We start from the raw sequence: 21,837 nt of genomic DNA, 5'->3' as shown, positions 1-21,837 counted from the left end.
TTCCCCTTGTGAGACAGCCGGAAGGCGCCAAAGAGGAACCAGGAAGTGGGGCCCTCACCAGAATCTGTCTGGGCCTGGATCTTGGCCTCCCTGCTCTGAGAAAGAGGATTTTGTGGTTGGTTGGTTTATAAGCCACACCCAGTGCTGTTTTGTTACAGCAGCCTGAACAGATTAAGACAGCGTTCCAAATGCTGAGGTTACGTGGTGAGACAGAACAGGCACACATCCTGGTCCTGTTGAGATAGAAAAGAAACTCTGAAAAGGCAGATTATATCCTATATTAGAATAGATCTCGGGGAGATACATAAAGCAGAGACGGGGCAGGAAGTGCCAGGATTTGAAGATTTAAATTCTAAGTGCTGAGGTCAGGAAAGGTCTCCATGCTTGATGTAACAGTACTGGGTTTTGTAAAGCAAGCGTGAAAGCGTCTTGGGTTCTTTGCTTAGTAAGGATGTTTACTTGGGCACATTTTATTTGGGGCTGGAAACTTCCTCCAGTCAGTGCGTCATGCACCTTGCAAATTGGAGCTGGAAGCTGGCTGGAGCTCCCAGGGATGACTCAGTAGGCCTCAGCCTCCCCCACGAAGCCTGGGAACACAAGGAAGGCGCCAGCCTTGTTAATTATACACAGAGCCCGGGCCAGTCCAACAGACTGGACCCGGCTTCATCAGGAGCTTCTAAACAGAAACCAGCGGGTGCCTCCAGCTGTCCCCCGGAGAAGGCAGCTCCACTCACTTGCATCTCTGGATATGCACTTGGGATTAGAGCTTTCCTCAGTCCTGAGATCGGACAAGGAGCCTGACTCCTTCTAGGTTGTACTTTTCTTTTTTTTTGGTACCAGGAATAGAACTCAGGGCCTCGGCTTTGCCAGTCAGATGCTGTGTCACTGAGCCATATCCCCAGCCCTAGCTGGCTCCTCCTAGAGCAGGGACCCAGCTGACTGATGGGTGTGTGCTGCAGTACCTGCCGCAGCCCCAGCTCTGCAGCCCAGGGCACAAGCTGCCATACATACTTATTTTTCCCTGCCCGGGGAGCTTTTTCCATTGAACAAAATGAAGCAGCTGTCACACTTTGGCTGTAGCTGTTCCGAGGTGTTGTGTCCTCTCCCTGCAGCTGTCCCCTGTCTACGCTGGGAAGACGTGCGGCTTGTGTGGGAATTACAACGGCAACAAGGGTGATGACTTCCTCACCCCCACGGGCCTGGTGGAGGCCCTGGTGGCGGACTTCGGGAATGCCTGGAAGCTGCATGGCGACTGCCCTGACCTGCAGATGCAGTCCAGCGACCCCTGTGCCCTCAACCCGCGCTTGGGTGCGTGCAGCCTGGGATCTCTGCACACAGGAGAAGGGTCTGGTTACCTGCAGCTGGCTTGTTCAGTCTTTCAAATGCGAGAAAGAACAGGACAGAATGTAGCAGCTCCCATTCCTGCATGTCCCTGGGTCTACAGGAGCAGTGTAGGCATGAACTCAGAGGGAATTGTTGTGAGCTAAGTAGATCAGAGTGGTACATGCAGATTTATCTGCAGCAGCATTCCAGTCTTACTGTAACATCCCATCGTATCCAAGCCACCACTGGTCACTTTGTCCCTTTTGTTTGTGGATGTTTTTTCAGGGATGCAGTTTAAGGTACATTTTGAGACACTTGTATTTAGGGAAGGAAATCAGCTGCTGAGGATAAATTGTGATGGTTCCTGGAGCCAGAGCTGCTTTTTTATTAGCTGGGGGACCCAGAGGAGGAGCTGTTGCTCCTCTCTGGAGTCTGGGATGTCAGAGTCCCCTGTGGCTGGTCCCTATCCATCCTGGACATGTCCTCCTCGCCCTCCAGCCAGGTTCGCAGAGGAGGCCTGCGCCCTGCTGACGTCTTCCAAGTTCGAGGCCTGCCACCATGCTGTGAGCCCCCTGCCCTACCTGCAGAATTGCCGCTACGACGTTTGTGCCTGCTCTGATGGCAGGGACTGCCTGTGCAGCGCTGTGGCCAGCTATGCTGCAGCCTGTGCCGGGAGGGGCGTGCACATTGGGTGGCGTGAGCCTGGCCTCTGTGGTGAGTATCCCTTCCTCTGTCTCCTGCCTGCCCTGTCCATCCACGTTCTTTCCCAAGTGCTTTCTCGGCGTCATTCCATTCGGAACTGCACCCAGGAATACTTTGACAAGCTGGGCGGTGGCGATAGCTGCAGGTTCATCTCCAAGCAAGATGTGGTGGTGGGGGAGCTGGTTCTTCCAAGGACAGGTGCCTGTTCTGTGGGTTTCAGACCCGAAGGTGTCTTGTGTCTGCTCCCACCTGGTGTCCTGCATGTGTGAGGCCAGGCTATTGGGCACCCATGCTTGTCACAAAGTAGCAGGAATCCCCAGCTGGGGACTTCAGGCTGACCTTCAGACTCCAGGCCCGCAACTCTGCACTGGTAAAGTCTTCTCTTTAGACTTTAAAGTCTAAACGGGAGGCGTGTTCTCTACACCCTCCTCTGCTCTGGTAGATTCCTGGCACTAGGCTTGGTCTCTGCTCCTATGCAGTGGCCTGCGGTAACCAGAGTATGCTCATCTTTTGCTGTTGGCATGGCTCTGAGGACGCTTGCTGAGTGCCCAGTGTGGTCAGGTTGAGGGTACAGTGTGGAACTTGAAACTTCCTTTCCAAGGCACAAGTGAAAATTGGCGCCTCTACAGGAAGTGCGGTTTCACTGAGGGCAGGGATGCAGAGATGAAGGACAAGGACAGACGAAGAAGACAGGGTTTCAGGTTCAAGGGCTGGGACCGCCGGAGGCTTTCTGGAGCAGGTGTCCTTGAACATGGTTTTGAAAAGGTGCTTTCTTGGCAGAGGAGAGCTGGTTGCATAGGAGGTGAACATTCTAGACGGTAAAGGTTAGTGGATATTTTGATTTTTAGGGAAAAGTAGATATGTCAGGAGACTAAAATGTAGTTGGTCTCAGCAGAAGCACAGAAAATAGGGGCTAGAAGAGGTTGTAAAGAAATGTATGCATTTGAAGAGAAGTTGAGGTGTGAGGGGACTCTATAAGGGTCAACATTTAGGGTCAGGTGAGCCAACTCAACATTGGAGCTTAAGCCATTTCCTTAAAGAAAAGGAGCAGAAACAGGGACAAAAGAAAGCAAGTTTATGACTCCACACGCTGTGCTGTCTCCGCCTCTCCAGCCGTGGGTGTCATGAGTAATCACAAGTTGGCCATTGAGAAACTCCAGCTAAAGCGTTGTGGGTAGCTTGCTGTACCCTTCCACCCCTCAGTGCAGCCTTCTGCACTTCTGTTTTCCCAGTCTGTAGTCTAGAAATTGGAAAAAGTAGTTGTGAGTCAGGGAAGTGGTATTGCTGAGCGTGCTTTGGTCATCATCACCCCAACAGAGGTTGTGCACAGCCGTATGCAGCAGCAGCAGCAGCAGCCCAAGGCTTCCCTGATGTGGGACATTGTCCTACAACACTCAGGGCTCTCAGAAACTTTCACTGAGCTCTCTCCAGTGGCTGGCCAGGACCTCCATGGAGCAGAATGAGAAGGGGGTTGGTATGGCTGGTACCAGGGACTGAGATTTGGGGAAAGGATTTCCTGAATCCAGAGGCTTTGTTTTTTTTTTTTCCCCCATGGGACACTGTAGTGACAGAGGCTTTGTGATACAGAAAAAGTCTTGGCTGGTGGGAAGGAAGCTTCCCTGCAGACGTTTAAGGATGAGAGAGCTCTGTCTCCACAGGCTCGTGTGGCAGATGGTTGTAGGTTATTCTTCTGAGCCCAAGGAAGGGAATTGGACTCCTGGGTTCTTTTTTCCTGCCTTTCTCCTCCCCCAGAGGAGCCCAGGGCCACTGACAGACCTCATTTTCCCTTTCTGCACTCTGGACAGAGCTCCCCAAACCACTGAGCTCATCTGTAGGCAAGGTCACACAGACCAAGGACACTTGAGACAAGATTTAACCAGGTGGTGACCTGGTGCATGCGGCGAGGAGGCTCAGGAGGAGCACACATTTTCCCTTCCTTGTGCAATGGGGAGAAGACTCAGGCCTCATTGAAGCCAAGGGCCGAGTCTTAACTTCTCTGTGTGCCTGAACCTAGCCCAGCCCCTGGCATGTGATGGGCATATAGTAAATGCTTTCTAAAAGGAGGTGCACATGCTTTTTCTGTGGAACAAGACTGATGGAGAAATTAAATATGGCTTCAGGCCAGCACTAGGGGCAATAAAACTGTCAACCATAGTTACTCTTTAGTGGATGATGTACGCTCTTGTCACTGTGCACTGAAGGGTTGGAAGCAGGCACCACCCTTGGCAGCTCCCATCTTACCCCACCCCCCTACCCATGCAGCTGATGGCCCAGACTCTCCATTCTTTTAGGAAAGCCAGTGTCCTTGATGGTTTGAGAGCCATTTCCTTCCTGGCTACCATCAAACACCAAGTCCAAGGTGGTCTTTGGAATGGCAGGTGCAGAGCCTCTCTAGGGCTGAATTGTATAGCATCTGTGAGGGGCTCGAACTGTGAGTCCCCACCGCAGAAATGGATTCTGATAAAGAGAGAAGGATTCTCATGGTCCCAGGAAGAGTGTGCCCAGACGGAGGCTTGAGTTTCTTAACAACAGATCAGCAACTAGAAAGCACTTTGGAAGGGCAAATGCATCCCTCAACTCGCCTCTCTTTTTTGTGTCCTCTCAATAGAGGTGTCACCATCAGGGTGCTCATTAGGTGCTAGTATGGGATGGCCATGATGCAAAGTTGCCAGGTCTTTCTGGGAAGACTCTTCCCACCTTGAGCCTGCTGAGCTGGGACTGTGTGGCCTTGGCAGTATCGATGACAGAAGCAGCTGGGAACCTTCACCACACTCAGGATTTCCACTAAGCCTGCTGGTGCACTGAACCTCATGAAGGCTCGGGCAGAGACTGTTATTAAAGTCTAGCCAGGATGCTGGTTAAGGTCACCTGCTTACTAGTGGTGGGACTGGGGCCTGCATCTGAGTTTTTGGGCACAGGGCCCATTCTCTTAGCTGTTTTAGCACTGTGTTCCTTTTCCTCCTGGATTTGTCTCCTGCAGCTTTTCTGCATTCCTGTGTGGAAGGACAGGGAGGTGAGGGCTGCGGGCAGATGGGGCTGCCCAGTTCCCTGGGGAAGGTACATGTGTCCCTGCTGTTAGGGACTCGAGTGTCCTCAGATGGACTATTTCAGGAATTGAACTCAGGACCCTGTGCTTGCTAGGCAGATGCTTGAGCTGCTGAACTATATCCCCAGCCCATAGAGACTATTTTTTTTTTTATTATTTAGTTTATTTAAAATTTGGAAATGTACAGTTTGGGATAAAGGGTACATGAAGTTTTATCTGTCATTTTAAAAGTTCAATTTGAATGAGTTCATAAGGCCCTTTCCTATAAAGAGCAGCAAAACTCTGAGAGGCAGACACAGTGGGGGCTGGTGACATAGTTCAGTGTCAGCATGAGACGCTGGATATGGTCCCTAGTGCCATGGCAGACAGGAGGAAGATAAACTTGTAGGTAGATATGTAGATGAGTAGATAGATAGATGGACAGCTAGGTAGGTAGATGGGTAGATGGATAGTTGGGTAGGTAGATAGACAGATGGATAGACAGGCAGATAGACAGACAGGTGGGGAAAATGGTTATTATTTGCTGTTGTCTGACCTATCAGAGTATTTCCTTTTTAGAGTACAGTGATTAGGAACCTGATCATTAGGGCTACAGCGAGCGGGCTTTGAATCTTGCCCCTGCTTTTCCTGAGGGGCCTGACTCCGACGACCCCCTCAGCTCACACTTTGGTTTCCTTACCCATAGAAAGGCTGTGATGAGAGCTAATTAGCAAATGGGCACAAAACCTATGTGGCTTGTAGGGCACACAGTAGGTGCTCAAAAGTGGCAGCTGTTATCGTCACGCTGTCATGGAGATGCCGTGGCCGTCACTCGCAGTTCCTTTAATGTTCAGAGGCACCAGAATTTCTACTGTGTCCTACACTGGGGGAATTCAGAGGTGCTTAAAACACCTTCCTCTTGTTAAAAAAGAGATGTAGTGTGAGTGTCCATAGGTGTAAGTGCATTTGTGTGTCTGAAAATACACTTGCTGATGAGGGGGTGACCGTGCAGACACAACTGGGGGCAAAGATGCAAGGGGTGCCTGTCTTGTCCTTGCTCTTGGCCATGGCTGCTGACACCCGCCTTCCTCTCCCTCCTCCAGCCCTGAGCTGCCCACAGGGCCAGGTGTACCTGCAGTGTGGGACCCCCTGCAACCTGACCTGCCGCTCCCTCTCTTACCCGGATGAAGAATGCAATGAGGTCTGTCTGGAGGGCTGCTTTTGTCCCCCAGGGCTCTACCAGGATGAGAGGGGGGACTGTGTGCCCAAGGCCCGGTGCCCTTGTTACTACGATGGTGAGATCTTCCAGCCCGCGGACATCTTCTCAGACCATCATACCATGTGGTAAGTGCCCAGCTGAGGGAATCTGCCAAGGGCAGAACTAGATAGGAGAATGTCCTTCATTTTGTGGGTGAGTAAACTGAGGCCCAGGAAGGCAGTGACTTCCATGCTAGTGCAGTAGGTCAGAAGCATGGCAGAGAAGTCACCCTGGTCTTCTGATTTCCTTAAAGGCAGGGAAGTAGCTCTCTGGGCTGGCAGCAAGGGTTCTTGAACATTCTTGTCAACCGTTATGTTCTGGGCCCTGTTTCCCTGTTCTGGGTCTGTTTCCTTTTCCTAGAACAGGAAGTAGGAGAGCTCCCAGGACCCCTTTCTGTTAGCCTCCTTGCAGTGTTCTCAGGCGGAAGGATTTGAACCAGAAGAAAATACACCATAGTAGCAGTGGCTCCAAGCATGCTGCTCTGGGATGGGTTTTAATTGTTATAAGAATACCTGAGACTGGGTACTTGGTAGGGAAAAAAGTTTTATTTCAGCTTGCAGTTTTGGAGGCTGACAGGTCTGAGGTTGGGCAGCTGCATTTGAGAGCAGGGTGTATAAGACTGTGAACATGTGGTGGGCTCACTTTTTAACCACTCGTGTTTTGGAAAATGAATCCAGTCTGTTGAGACCTCGCTCCCTCCTGTGAGACAGGCATTAGTCCCCTCCACGGGTACTGCTTCCGTGACCTAACTACTTCCTAGTAGGTCTCAGGTCTTCAAGGTCCCACCACCTTGGTACACTGTTCCTTTGGAGATCAAGCTTCTAGCACACAAACCTTTGAGACCACAGCCTATCTAAATGATAGGAATTGCACACCATACCCTTGAAAGAAGAGCTGGTAACTAATGGGTCAAATAGGAGAGGCAGGTTCAGAACTTGAGAATTTTAGAGGATTAGAGGAGGAAAGGGGATCCTTTGAGAGAGGGCAGTGAAAGGGTATAACTAGGGTGATGCCCTTCTAGGGAGACTCAGGAGGGAAGGAAGCCCATTGATACTAATGGACTGGTTTGTGAACCCTGGAAGATATTGGATGCTCAAGTCCTTACATGAAATGAGGTAGAATTTGTATATATACTGTGCAGTCCTCCCCTATAGTTTAAACCATCTCTGGATTGCTTATAGTACAATGAATGTACAATGAATGTATATACCATGTGAATAGTTGTTATAGTGTACTGTTTAGGAAATCACTACAAGGAAGAATGTATGTGTTGAGTACAGATGCAATTTTATGAACACTTTTGACCTGGGTGGCTGAGTCTGCAGAGGCGGAATCCACAACTGGTGAAGGTCGACTGTGATCACATACAATACTCGCTCAATCTTTTGGCTTTAGCTCAGTGGTCAGCTCATTACCTTTGTCTGGCTATAGTTTCTGAGGTGTTTCTCTTTGGGACCCTAACAAAGCACTGTAAGGCAGGCAGAGTTTGTTTTTTAGTAAATAATTTGAGGCAGAGAGACATGATGATGCTCCCAAGTCATCCAGAAAGTGAATAGAACCCTAAGGATTGCTTTGCATATTGTACCGAGGGCAGACAGTTGAGGTCGTTGACCAGTGGGCTAGGGTGGTCCCCGCTTTCATGAAGAGGAAAGAAGTCCCTTAGGAAGTGAGGATGACTTGGGGGACAGCAGCTACCACCAGCTGTTTCTTCATAGCGGAAAAAGTGGCAGCTGGTATGCAGTGGCCCTAGATGAGCAGGGCTCTGTCCTCTTGCTAGGAGAGGGCTGTATCCCCTTCTGCACGAGGGTTGGGTCCTACTGACTACTGTCTCTCACCACTTTACTTGGAGAACTGAATCTCATGGAGCACATGTGCCCTAAAGAATTCCAGGCTTGTTTATGGCTATTCCTTTTTGTTCCTGAGTCTGCACACTGAAGGGTGAACCTTGTTGGAGCCAATGCTAGTGATGTCCATGGAGAGGTGACAGGAAGGTACACACATGTACCCAGAGGTTCTTTTGAGCATGTCTGTGCTCATTCCAGCAGCCCTCACAGTCATAGAGCAAGCCTGAGGCCAGGAGCTGGCTAAAACCTCAGTGTCCTATAGAACAATAAATGACGACCATTAACAGTTATCGACTGTGTGTTTTGGAATAGAGAATTTTGAGTGTCCCCAAACAAAGGACCAAGAGATCTTAGAGGTGATGAATACACCCATTACCCTGATCGGATCATTGCACATGGTGCATGTGTGTTCAAATCTCACCAGGTGGCTCATGAAATTGTGCATTTCTTGTATGGCAGTTAAAAATGAAAGAATACTGAGAACTTTATGCAAAGCCTTATGCTGGATGTGAGGGATTTAGTGGTGAACAATAACACTTGTGACTTTTGCCCTCTTGAATCTTCAGTCCAGCAAGAGGCAGGTGTTAAAGGTGATCAGTTCGCGAAAGAAAATAGCTGGTCTGTGAGAACTCGAGATGAAGTGGGGCAAAGAAGACTCTATGTGTATGTGCGTGTGTGCATGTGCATGCATGTGTGTGTGCGTTTGTGTGTTAAGGAGAAGCAGCAGCTTTGGCATAGGTCAAAGAAAAGAGTGTACGGAAGCTTATGGTCAAAGCTTATGCTAAAGCTAACGGATTCAAGATTCAAAGACAGCTGGTGGGCTGGAGAAGGAGGAGGGGCCGTCAGGTCACCGGAGGTTTGCTCTCTACCTGAAGACCTTTGGAGGGAAGGCTGTGGAGGGCTTCAATCAGGAATGTGGCATAATTGGATTTATATCTGCAAAGATACATGGTTGCAAGAGGAGCATTTTCCAGAGGAGCAGGAACAGGTGCAAAAACATCAGTTAGGAGACTTTTGCATTGGTTGGGAAGAAAGTGATAGTGGCAGTGGAGACAGAGATGTGGGTATGGAGGAGACAGAGCTTGGGGGTGTGGTGGTGGATCTGATGTAGACAGTGAGCAGCAGGGCAGTGTCAGGGATCAGCCTGGGTTTCTAGCTGTAGAATTAGACCAAGTGGATGATGGGACAGTCCCTGAAGCAGCTCTGGAAGAGGCCCGGTCTTGGTGGAGGACCGTGGGCTCTGTTTGATACAAGGAGTCGGAGGTGTCTTTGAGAACCTGAGGGAAGCTACTCTGGAGGTATCTGTAGGTGTGGTTCCTGGGTGGAAATGAGTCACCTTTGTCACTGGAGCTTGGGATAGGCTGCTCCATAGTGTGAGGAGACTCAAGGCCCTTGGATGGAGCCTGGGGACACGGACCTTAAAAGGTGGAGGTTGAGGATGAGAAAGCAACCAGGGAGGTTGGAGGAAAACAGGAAGGGAGTTTTTTATTTTCTAAAAAAGTGGAGGAGTCACGAGGGGTTGAAGTGAGTAATGTTGAAGGGACCAGGGAAGAAAAGAATTGGTAAAACGATTCAGTGAGATTTAACGACATGGAGGTTTTGGTGGCCCTGGGAAGCCATGCTTCAGGGACTGGTGGGCCTGGGAGCCTGGTTGGAAGGAAAAAGAGTGGAGGATGAGGACCCAAGACAGCAGGGTGGACAAGTCTCTGCTCTCCTCTGTAGCTACTGTGAGGATGGCTTCATGCACTGCACCATGGGTGGAGCCCCGGGGAGCCTGCTGGAAGTGGCCCTCAGCAGCCCTCTGTCTCACCGCAGTGAGTACTGTGCCCCAGCACCCTCCATCCCTCCGTTCAGTCCAGACTCCTGGTGCAGAGCAGGGGAGGGAGCTCCTGTGTGTTCAGGGACAGGTCTGGCTTTGTCCTGGCTCGTCGGGACTTCTGGGTTTCTGGGCTGATTTTCAGGGCTGGGCATGTCTTTGCATAGCGAATCCAGATGATTGAAACAAGAGGTATTTTCTATCATGGAAGGGGGAAGATCAACTTACCTACAAGGTTGGTTCAGTGAGCCCTCTGTTTTGCAGACAGTGGCTTAGTGCAGTGAACAGCTGGGAGTGAATTGCTTGCCATGATTGAGATAATTATTGTTCTTTGGTTCCTTCTTGTTTCCTGTGGACACTGGATGAGGACATCTATTTGAACATTTCTTAGATGGATTTGAAAGAACCCTCTCGGCCAATTTTCTCCCAGTTGGAGGTCCTGATGGTTGCTATGCTGTTAAGGACAGGCATGGAGGAGAGGGACTGGCCTCGGGGCAGTGGGACCATGTCCATTTCTCCCGCAGGGGCTACAGTTGTTTTCAGAAGGGTCACTCTTGTTCAGAGAGGAATGTTTCAGCCGGAGGAACTTGGTGGGCTATTTCCATTACTTTCCTTGTTTACATCTGGGCATCCTCTGTGCCCAGATGGCTGAGCTCAGTGCTGTGTGTCACAGCCGCCCTGATGAGGTTGGGTCTTCCTGGCTTCCTGCATAACCCCCTGGGGAGCATCTCAAGAGCTGGGCAAGATCCTAAGCATAAGGCAAATCATTGCATGTGACCTAAAGGCCATGAGGTCCTCTGTCTCTCTTCCCTAACTCTCACGATGTCTCCAACTCCAGCCTCTTGTCCTTTACTTCCTGTTTGACCTGCCTTTAATGTGCCCCTTGCATGACGTCTCCTAGTCTGGGCATTGGAAGGTATCTTCTCTTTTGCAAAATCAGGAAGTTCCTGGAATTCTGCATGGGGAGGAGGGGAAGCCATTTATCTTTTTTGGAGTTTCTATATAAAATGAGACAAGGAAGGCCTGGTTTCCTTGCCTGGAGGAGATGGTGAATGCTACAAATGCTATTAAGTACATCAGAAAGAAGAAAGGCTTTGGCCAGCTGCCTGCTCTCATCATGTTCCAGTCAGCTGTTGATACCTGTTAATTGCTGGGAGAGAGAACCTATAAAGGACACAGGGGACAAACCTCCTGCCCTCACAGAGCCACATTGTCATGGGTCGTGTGGGGTAGAGTGGACATAAAGTGGATGAGACGAGTTGTGTGACAGATGGTGGGAAGAGCATGTGCAGTGTTTTAGATGGAAGGGGAGGAGACTGCAGAGTCATGCGACAGAGGCTACAAGTGTGAACAGTGCGGCCAGGCAGAGGCTGATGCGGAGCAGAGACAGGTGAAAGTCTTTGTGGTTTCGTGGCCTGTCTTCCTTTGGAAGTTGTAGTCATTATAGGAATGGTTTTGTTGCGTTCCACCAAGGCGCTTTTTTTCTGCACCCAAACCCAGATCTCTTAAGCGCTGTCTGGAGGTTTTGCAGTGCACTCTGGCTTGGTGCAGGCTGCTGCAGTAGAAGGATGAGAACTGGGTCCATCAAATGCTGGGGTTGGGACAGCTGCCGCATGTAGGATGAAGCTCACATGGGCAGATGAGGCTGCCACCCTGCTCCCACTGAAGGCCGGGACACACCCACTCCCAGGGTGGGAGACCCCGCCACTCTGTTGTTAATCACCCTTTGGTTTTCCTAATTTCTAGGCAAAAGGAGCCTGTTCTGTCGGGCCCCCATGGTCAAGTTGGTGTGTCCTGCTGACAACCCGAGGGCAGAAGGGGTGGAGTGTGCCAAGACATGCCAGAACTATGACCTGGACTGCATGAGCACTGGCTGTGTCTCTGGCTGCCTCTGCCCCCCGGGCATGGTGAGTTACCCCTCCCCCTACGCGTGGGGACCTCCTTTCCTTTTCCTTCTAGGGGGGCCAGCCAGAGGAAGAAATGAGACTGGGGTGGTGGTCCGAGTCTTCAGTAGCCCAGTCAGTCCCAAAGTCAGAGAGGGTGATGGTAGAAAACTGTTTGGGGCTGATCCCCATGGGATCTGACAAAAATATGAGTTCTTGGCTCCCAAGAAAGCCATGGAAAGTACAGAAAGTATTTCTAGAAAATACAAGTAAAAACAAGCATTTCCACTAGGCTCTTCCTGAAGGCTGCATTCGAGGATATGAAGATAGGACACATACATATTTGCATATGATTTGCATATATATGTATAACTTTGTATTTCAAGAGAAGGCATTGAGTCTCTCCTGTGCCACTAGTGAAATATTAAGAATCTTTCCCACATGGAGCCTTGTTTCACTCCTCTGTAAAGTGCAAAGTCTTGGCCAGCTGTCTGTGTCTTATGTTTTGGGGCTGTAACTGCAAATGTGCCTGGAGGTCACATCATTCAACAGGGTCCAAGCAGGTCCCCTAAGGAGAAGACAGGGACCTCAACTCACCCCTGCTCCCATGGAGTAGGTTTGTCAACTCTTGTTCCAGAAAAGAATTTCAAGATACATCAGTGAGAGACATAGGTGATTTATTGGGTGGAATAGAAAAAGAAGTGGGGGCTGGGGGGGCACACTCTGCTGAAGAGGCTCAGATCGGTCCATTCACAAAGAGTGGGACCAGTTTTATGGGACATTGTAGTGGGCTGGGGTCTGCGGTCATTTCAGTCCTGGTTTGGGGGCTCCTGAGACTCCCTAGGGCTTGAGGGGCAGTTTGGTTTCCATGAGTGTTTGTTTTTGCTTAAGAAGTGGCACTCTTGGCTCTGTTATGGGCCAGTTGCTTCTGCTTGGGGGAGGTGACCTCCTCATGGGGTGGTCTTTGAGGCTCTGCTTTTCCTGGGACCGAGGTAATTATGGGTTTAGGACAACTCTAGGCATCCTTTCCCCAGGTTAGGAGCCGAATGTTGTGAAAGCAGGCAATTAGGTGACCTGCAAATCCTGAAGATTTAGTCACTCTTAGTGCTCTCAGTGTGGAACAGGCACGAGCAAGGGAAAGTGATCTGCACTTGACAAACCTTGTAATACAGATACTTTGTGAGAGTTTAATGTGTACATGCAGAGCTGAGGAGAGAGTGACCCAGAGTTTTAAGAAATAAGGGAGACATGGAAAATGAAGGCAGAGATGCCAGGCTTCATCCTGCATTTAGCTACCCACTGAGCACCTGCAGGTCCAGCCTGTAGGTCCAGTTACAGCTGCCCATGTCCAAGTCATGCTGGTTTGCAATGACACAGATCCTGTGTGCCTTTTTTAGAATTGCTGCTGGTGGCCATGACCCAAGTGTGTCCAAGCCTCTCAGCCTCCCTCTCAAGTATAATCTCAGGCCAGTTTTGTAGGAGATATATTATACAGATATTATTGTCATCACCCTGAAGAACGCAACTTTTGACTTTTTTCTTGAAAATGCATCTTCTTGATTTCTCTGATTCTAATCCTTGATACCCAGAGTGATGGTAAGCATCAGTGCTGTAGAGGTGGCGTGGGAGGGGAAGGGCTGCTCTCATGTGGCTTTGGGAGGAATTAATGACACCAGAGACTCAGCTTGAGGGGCCCAGGAGCTGTCAACATTCTGTAGAGGGGACTTGGAATTGTTGGCAGGGTCCCTCAGGAGGGCTGGGGAGGGGATTGGATAGGGACCAAATAGTCTGTTTATTCTTCCTCTCTCTCTTTCTTCTCCCAAACACAGACACCAGCCTTTACCATTTCTCCTCTATGTGATCCCTCTGTCTTAGGCTTGGAGGGCTCTGGAGCTGTCTTTTCTAGTGGGGGAGCTGGATCAGCCAGTGAGCACCCCAGACTGGAAGGGGTAGTTCTTACCTTTGAAGAAAGTTTTGTCCACAAAGGGTCTACTGGAACAAGAAACTCAGACCTGGGTGGGGCAAGAAATAGGGCAGGTATGCTTTTTGTTCTTTTATCCCAGAGGGCTCTTACTATGAATGTCTCAGAGTTTTGACAGGACCTAGATCCTTGTTCCTTCATTATACCGGGGGGTGGTGGTGGTGGTGGCATCCCCTACCACAGACAATGCACACAAGAAAAGGGACTTCTTGCAGGGGATTGTGTCAGTACAGTCTCTTCAAATGAATTCTTTTTGTCATGGAGGAAGCAATCCATATTAATAACCACAGTAATTGCATTATGATCTCAAATCCCAAGTGGAGACCAGGGTACGGTTGTGTACCAAGCACTCCTTTGGCTTCCTGGAACCTCTGGCCTGCATTCTGGGGGCACACCTGTCCCACGATGAGGGGTTTTCATCTCCACTTCAGGGGTTTGCAAATGTGAAAGCTCATTTTTCAAGACAATGGGTTATTTTCACAACTGTTTCACTGAGTCATGTGCAAATTGTTGAGGCCAGACATGGCAGAGCAGAAAAGACCGTGTAATTTATTAAATGCATGCAGTGTTCTGGCTGTAGCACAGACCTATGTTTCTGGTCAGAACACAAAGAAAGTGGAGCTGGAAGCACCTTGTTTGAACCTATCTGATGGTGCAGATCTTATCCCTAGGAGAGCTTCTCTGTCCCCTGTGTGAGGTGGTAGTGTTGCAGACTTCAAGAGACTGGAGAGAACGTGGATGAATCAGGAGGATTTGTTGAATGTGCACCTGACTCGGACTTGTGTCCAAAGAACTGAGCACTGAACAAAGGAAGGACTCCCATATTATACATGTTGCTAAGGGGATTGGTTTTCAGTGCAGAACTTGTGATGGGCTGAAGGAGAAAAAGAAAGCAGTTTGTCAGGCTGTGGCAGTTTTGTATGTTGGTGTTCCTACTTGGGAATAACAGAATATCATGGGAACAGGAGATTATAAAGTTGTTTTTTTTTTCTTTTGTATTGGAGATCAAACTCAAGACTGCATGCTTGCAAGGCAGGCACTTATGCCGCTGAGCTAAATCCCCAGCCTTTATAAAGTCTTACAGGGTCAAAAGTTCCTGCTTTTGTCTGTATAAGAACAAAGAACAACATCTGTAGGGAGGGAGAGAAATTTGAGAAACTTCTTTTCCTTTTTAAATCCTGCCTCAGTGGGGTGTGGCACGCTACCAAGGGTTTGGAAAAGGAACAGGGACTCTGTGTTTTGAGAACTTGCAGGTGGGAGGGAAGCTGCTTTCTCCTGGGGGCAGCTCTCTGGAAAGCACCGAGACAGTGAGGAGGACAGACCTGGTGGCCGAGATTCAGGCCAACTTGACCACTGTCTGGTTCATGCTCCTGTGCAAGCTTTGATTCTTCATCTGAAGCTCAGCTGCCTCCTCTGTAACCCAGGCACAGGGCTCCTGCTCTGTGCCTCTCCCCTCCAACATTGGCTTAGATCCCAAAAGCATGCCTTTGAAAACATTTTTCAAACCAGAAGGTGCTACAGAATCACAGCAGTGCAACACATTTAACTGTAACCAAGCTCAAACTTAGAGGCTGCACGGATCATCTCCTCCTGCTGTCCCCAGCAAGATTTGAGTAGAAGCCATTTTGCTTGAATTTCTAACCATGTAATACTTGTGCCAGTACAACAAAAGTGGATTATCAGAAAAGTAAAACAAAAAATGTGACATACAAAGCACAGGCGCCTTCCAATTTCTATCATGTACATTAGATGGGATTGTCCAGTAGACTGATCTGTCCAGTTGGCATACCTCGGCTGTTACACCGTCACAGGTCAGCCCAGGCCCAGAGCCCACCCTTTCAGTCGCAGTGCCCTGGACCAGTGATGGCCTTTCCTCCTTCAAGGCCCAGAAGCATGTGTTTCAAAATATTTGGGGCAAGGAGGGGGACCTTTTCTTTCTGATTTATTTCAGGCCTGGCACCTGCACAGAGCAGAGGTTTTTTGGTCCACCCTGCAAGCTGCCTCTGCTCCTGCCAGTGCTGTACAGGTCTCCTTGCCTGGAAATGGTGGGTAGGATGTTTTTAGTAGGTGGCAACACTATGAAAAATGGCTGCAGAAGGAGCCATGAGGAAAGATTTTGTGTGGAATGCCATGGTTCCTGACATACACTGAACTGAACGGCAAATCACTTAAACTCTGACTCTTAATTTCCTCACCTGAAAAATTGGACTAGAAAGGTTTGGTGACTGCGGATGACAGCGTGGCAGACAGGTGGAAGGTGGAAGGTGGTGATTTTATGGCCACTGTCACCATAAGCTTGTGGAAGGAAATTTCGTGAGGCATAATATGAACAGAGATGCTGGAGGAAATTAGCTATCCACACTGGGAGTAAGTTTTACTTGGGTTCACATTATGACATCTATTGGGTCAATAAAAAGAGGGGATGGTGCCAACCAAGATACACACCCCAAGTCACTTTCTTTAGTTTAAAAAATCTGGCCTGAAGCATCCATTCCTTCAAGCTAGGACAGTACTATCTCATATCACTAGGTGGCAGCAAAACACAACCCACCACCCTGCTCCCATCTCGCTTGCCTAAACTTGCATTTTCTAGGGTCCTCTCAGTGGCAGAGCTGGGAGGAAGCCACAGGACCCAGCATTTCAACCCCCCATCACACAGAAGAGACAGAGAGGGGAAAAAGAGAACAACTAGGTCAAGCACGTGCTGGACTCCTGCTCCCAGACCGCTCATCTTTTAGCCTTCCAAGTCTCTTCAGCCTGGGGGCAGCCACTGGGTGGTAACTCAGGCCTCTGGGTACTTGTGCCAGTCTGGTGGTGCCCACCTGCCCTTTGAAGCTAGTGGTACTATAGAGCTTGGACCCAGGGGTCCATCCAGAGTGGGCCTCACACGGGGCGTTAGAAATCTCATGAGATGTAATTTTTTAAGTGACCTGGTTAGACACCTCACATTAGAGTGTGATTTTTCTATAAGGATTCATAAAGTTTTGAGGCTTTTTGGTTTGTTTTTGATGTTTCTAGAGGTTGAACCTAGATAATTCTAGAAAGACTAGAACTATTAGGCTAGAAAAAACAAAAAACAACCACCAGGAAAAGAACAGAACCAGAGCCCAGGTCCTGATGGTGCTCATATATGGTGGGGAGGATGGTGCCATTTTGGAGGGCAGTAACAAAATCAGCTTTTGCCCACTTTCTGATTCTTCCTGGAGCTGACCTAGACGGAGGTTCGGGCTCTCAGCTTTGCTCAGGAAATCCCCAGGTGATGGGTAGTGGGTCGAGTGTTTCTGATGTTTTCTTGTGGAGTCTCCAAATGATGTCTGTGAATTTTATCTTAGTGGCTCTCTGCTGTCCCAGAGGCCCTGCTCCAGGGCAGAGACACAGGTTCCATTTCAAGCCCAAGGTTTCAATGATTGTCCACAGAATTCAGCCAGTTCTGACCAGTGTTCTGGTCTTACCCCCTGGTTGTTAAGTGCAGTCATTAAATTGAGTTCATTTCCTTTAATTAAAAGCTTGATATACTCTTATTGGAGAATATTTAAAGAATTAAAAAAAAAAGAAGAAGAAGAAAGTGAAATGTCCACACTTCCTTAGCCCAGCCAATCACCCAGAGGCAACTTCTGGTCTTTGGGATTTGTGTACGTTTGTATAAAATCGGGACCATATGTCCATACAGTTTTCTCCCTGTCTTAAAAATGAATGGTGTAAGTATTTCTTGAGCCATGCAGTTTTCCAAGTGGCCGCTCTGACAGCTCCACAGGACACCAGCTCTGGGGATTCCTTGATGACTTAATCATTTCCCCGTCACTGAACACTTGATCATTTCCATTTTTTTGCTCAGCAGTAATCCTCCCCGAGGCATGTCATTACCCCGCTTCCTTTGCAGACGTGCTTTGTGTGTGGAGGTGGGATCTGTGGATTTGCACACTTCCATGTGTCCTGACGTGGCTTTCAGAAGTGTCTTTACACATCTGTCACAGGTTACACTGCCTGGCAGGGTACAGGGGGACAGAGGCAGTGTAGACAGTGCCCCTGCTTGCCAAACCCCAGCCTGGGTGTGGCCCCTGTCCTGGCCAGTCTGTGGCTGAGGTTGTCCCTTAGCTCAGTCCTGTTTCTGGTGCTGGGCTTCAGATCTGTTCCTATGGTCTTTCCCTCAGGTCCGGCATGAAAACAGGTGTGTGGCCCTGGAAAGGTGTCCTTGCTTCCATCAGGGCAGGGAGTTTGCCCCCGGAGAAACAGTGAAAGTCGGCTGCAACACCTGGTGAGGCCTGGGGTCCCTGCGGGGGCAGAGGGAAGAGGGGGAGGAGTTGGTGGAGGGGCAGACTATCTGCTGGAAACTGGGTGCTTGTGCCTTTTCTCCATGCCTCTGTTTCTCTATCTGTGGAATGGGAGAATCTTTAGTAATGTCTGTGCTCACCCTGTGTACATGCTGCTATATGAATTAGCATTTCTGTTCAGGGAGACAGAAGGGGAACAAGAGGACTCAGACCCATGTTGGCCATTGCATAGGTGACCAAGCTGCTGCGGGGACAGAGGGCTAGGGGGACCCATCCCTGTGGGGTGTTCTCAGGGTACACATCATGGCACGGCATGAGGATGGATGTGGCAAAGTTGCCTCTCATTCCTCACCTGTGACCTCTGAACTGTGTGCAGCCTTTGGAAGATGCCCATATGGACAGGGGAAGAGCCGCCTGAGGCCTGGGCTTCCTGCCTCTGATGCATGAGTGGGCCTCCAAAGGCAGCTGTAGTGACAGTGTGGTGGGGAGAGGCCCTGGGCCACCGGTGAATCACCATAGATTTAAATATATAGCTACGCACACAGACCAGCCCGGCACAAGCTTGTGGCTCATTGCTGTTTTTCAGACTCAGACTTTTCCTGCTTCTCTGTCTTGTTTCTCTGTTAGCCTGGAGAGATTTGTGTTGGTCTCGTGGAGTTCTTCCCTCAGTTCTAGGCAGACTTGTGGCTTCCAGGGTGAGGCTGATCCATGGCAGGTGACCGAGTGAGCGTCCAGGCCTCTTCCCTAACTGCCCAGATCACCTTGGACACCTCTTTCCCTTCTTTGCCTCAGTTTCCCTCTTAGAACTGAGGGCAGCAGCATAGCTTTTGTCTTTCCTACTGAGTTTTGGGCTGGGCTGTGGGTTCCTGAGGCATCTGGAGGCCTGGGTGGCACCTGGGAACATTCTAGATCCTTCCCTGCCCAGCGTGCCTGATTAGCTCTCCGTACATTTCCCTCCTAGTGTCTGTGGGGACCGGAAGTGGAACTGCACCGACCACGTGTGTGACGCCACGTGCTCCGCTATCGGCATGAGCCACTACCTCACCTTTGACGGGCTCAAGTACATGTTCCCCGGGGAGTGCCAGTACGTGCTGGCGCAGGTGAGGAGGAGTGCAGGGACCCTCCGTCTGTGCCTAAGGGGAGACGGGAGCTGCTGACCTCACTTGGGGGTTTCCAGGTCGGGTTCTGTCTGTAGAACAAACTCTGGGGTCTGGTTTAACTGGAGTAATTTTCTAGTCCCCGAAAGAGGTGTCCAGAGAGGTAGGAAGTTGGAAACTCAGCGCGGCTCTCTATTTCCCTGCTGTCCACCTGCAGACTTCTGTGAACAGGACAGAAACTCTTTTGTTGACTTGGATCTGTGTATGTGTAAGGCCACCCTCAGTCCACAACAGCTCTAATGTGGGTTAGAAAAAGACTCTGTTCCTTTCATAGACATGACCTTAACCGAGAGGCAGAGTTCGGGTGTGCAGCTGGCTAGGTTGTGGCCCCCACATCCTCCCTCCCGGCACCTCCTGTGGGGAATGGCCACATGCAGCCCCCAGGACGGTGAAGAGGACTCCTGGAGTTTGGGGCCGGCCCTGGGATCCCATCACGTTCTCCAGGATTCTCATTTTTAGCTGATCTGACTCTGAATGAGGAGGAGGAGGAGAGGATGGGGTCACAGAAAAGTCATTCTGCCCAACACAGGATGAGAAATTGCTCAGGAAACCCCAGCTAGTGAGCGAGGGGCGGGCACTAGGCTTCTGACTCCCCACTTTTGGGTTCTTGTAAATTTCTCTTGCTGCTTGACAGCAAATGGATCAGCAAGAGAGGCGAGACACTAGACAATGTGGTGTCTCTGTCTCCAGGCCCCTGGGGCAGGACGGGGGCAGCTGGTGTGGTGTGAAGAGAGGAGCCCAGGCCCACAGAGGGAACCGCGGGACCCACGGGGACTGAGGTCTTCGCATGCAGAGTTTATGCCCACACCCACAGCCCACCAGCTCTAGGGTGCAGGAGCTTTGGGAAAGCCTTGGGGCAGCTTCATGGGCACTGGCAGGCCCACAGCGTGTGGCTCAGAAAGAGTTCCCAGGTTGTGCATGGAAGCTGCTTTCTCTCTGGCTACCCGGCTGCCTCCCAGCCTCAGCAGCAAGATATACAGCTACCAAACCGTTCAAACCTGGAAACACTGCTCTCAGGCAGTAAGAAGCATTTGCTTAGCTGCTCTCTACCTCTTCCCAGGCCCGAGAAACTTCCCCCAGTGGTCTCTTTTCACAGGTACCAACCCAACTATGCCCTTTGTGGGTTGTTCGTTGTCCTTACCTACAACCGGGGTTACTGTCCTTTTCTGGTGCCTTTTCCTGGGCCCCTTCCCTGTGCCCCCTTCCTTTGGGGGGTGTCATCTGGCTTAGCTCTTTCCCTTCCTGCTGGAGACCGGAACAAGGAAAGCACGTGTGCCCTTGTTCCTGCTGACCTCCATGGCCTCTGACAGCCCACACCCATTTCACTGAGTGAGCCTGTGAGGGGCGGATTGTGTGTGTGTGTGTGTAAGTGCACCTGTATGTAAGTGCAGGGTGTGTGTAAATGTGCATCTATACTTGTATGTGTATATGTAGATGCGTAATAGGTGTGTGGGTATCTTAGTTATATCTTTGTTGCTGGGACAAAATACCAGACACCCACAAATTAAAGTTCATTTTGGCTCACAGTTTGTAGATGATCAGGACATGGCAGAGGAGAAATGGGCATGATGGACAGAAAGCAGAGCAGGACCAAGGGAGGAGGAGGAATATGTACACCCTCCCACCACACCCACAGTGACCCACCTCTTCCCACCAGGCTTCACAGCCCAATGTTACACCTGGCTATAACCAGTCTGCGCTGAGTACAGCACACTCAAGATCTAGTCCCGTCCCCAGAGCCTCACCTGGAGTGCATGAGGCTTTAGGGGGACAGCTAGATAGAAACACAAACAAATGTGTGTGTGTGTGTATGGTATATATGTATGTATATGTGTGTGTGTGTATGAGAGACAGAGAGAGTGAGAGAGAGAGAAGAGAGAGAGAGAGAGAGAGAGAGAGAGAGAGAGAGAGAGAGAGATATGGAGGCAAGTGATGTGTCCAACATTACCTTACATGAACACCAGGAGTCCTCTAGTGCTTCAGGTTGAGCCATTTGTCTTCCCTTGTTCCACAGCTGTAGCCACCACAGCTGAACTATTTGCCAGCAATGTGTCTCATTTTGCCTAATTTTTTAGGCCCTTGACCAACAAGGGCCAGTGTTCCTTGTCTTCTGTACCTAGGAGAGGGGGTGCTCAAGGCCAGGAGCTGTGTCCAAGCCTCTCTGGTTATATTTCTGAGCCAGTCACCCATAAGGGGTCAACCAGATGTTAGAGCTGCCTGACCGGCTCCATAATGGGATCTAGATGGGGCTGCTCTCCACCCACCGCTGCATCTCCCTCCCGTCCCTGACTGTCTGTGGTGCCCTACACCCTGGGTGCCTGGCTCCTCCATCCTGGCTGAGTTTGGACAGTGTGGGAGTTCACATGGGACCCCTCCCAACACACACTCACTCACAGACAGACAGACAGACAGACAGACAGACACACACACACACGCACGCACGCACACACACACACACACACACACACACACTCACACACACACACACACACACTCACACATTCAGATGTGCACATAGGCAGATGTGGCAGTGTCCTGTAATCTGTGTCCCAGGACCTGAGAGTTCAAGGTGCCATC

At 50.1% G+C, this 21,837-nt stretch overlaps 1 protein-coding gene across 1 annotated transcript in view; it reads left to right on the top strand.

The window, feature by feature from the left end:
- Vwf (von Willebrand factor) overlaps nt 1-21,837 on the top strand; it is a 132,637-nt gene that overhangs the window by 43,833 nt on the left and 66,967 nt on the right. Inside the window, exons 14-20 of the mRNA NM_001278774.1 lie at nt 1,113-1,308; nt 1,822-2,037; nt 6,154-6,394; nt 9,875-9,966; nt 11,715-11,875; nt 17,984-18,087; nt 19,065-19,203. Coding sequence (NP_001265703.1) covers nt 1,113-1,308; nt 1,822-2,037; nt 6,154-6,394; nt 9,875-9,966; nt 11,715-11,875; nt 17,984-18,087; nt 19,065-19,203 — 1,149 coding nt within the window. The remainder of the gene's footprint in view (nt 1-1,112; nt 1,309-1,821; nt 2,038-6,153; nt 6,395-9,874; nt 9,967-11,714; nt 11,876-17,983; nt 18,088-19,064; nt 19,204-21,837) is intronic.

Source organism: Cavia porcellus, unplaced genomic scaffold, assembly GCF_034190915.1.
Source record: "Cavia porcellus strain 051 isolate PalLab524CR breed Dunkin Hartley unplaced genomic scaffold, mCavPor4.1 scaffold_27, whole genome shotgun sequence".
Taxonomy (NCBI): Eukaryota; Metazoa; Chordata; class Mammalia; order Rodentia; family Caviidae; genus Cavia; species Cavia porcellus.
The sequence above is the reverse complement of the archived record's forward strand: the minus strand, read 5'-3'. Positions and strand labels throughout refer to the sequence as shown.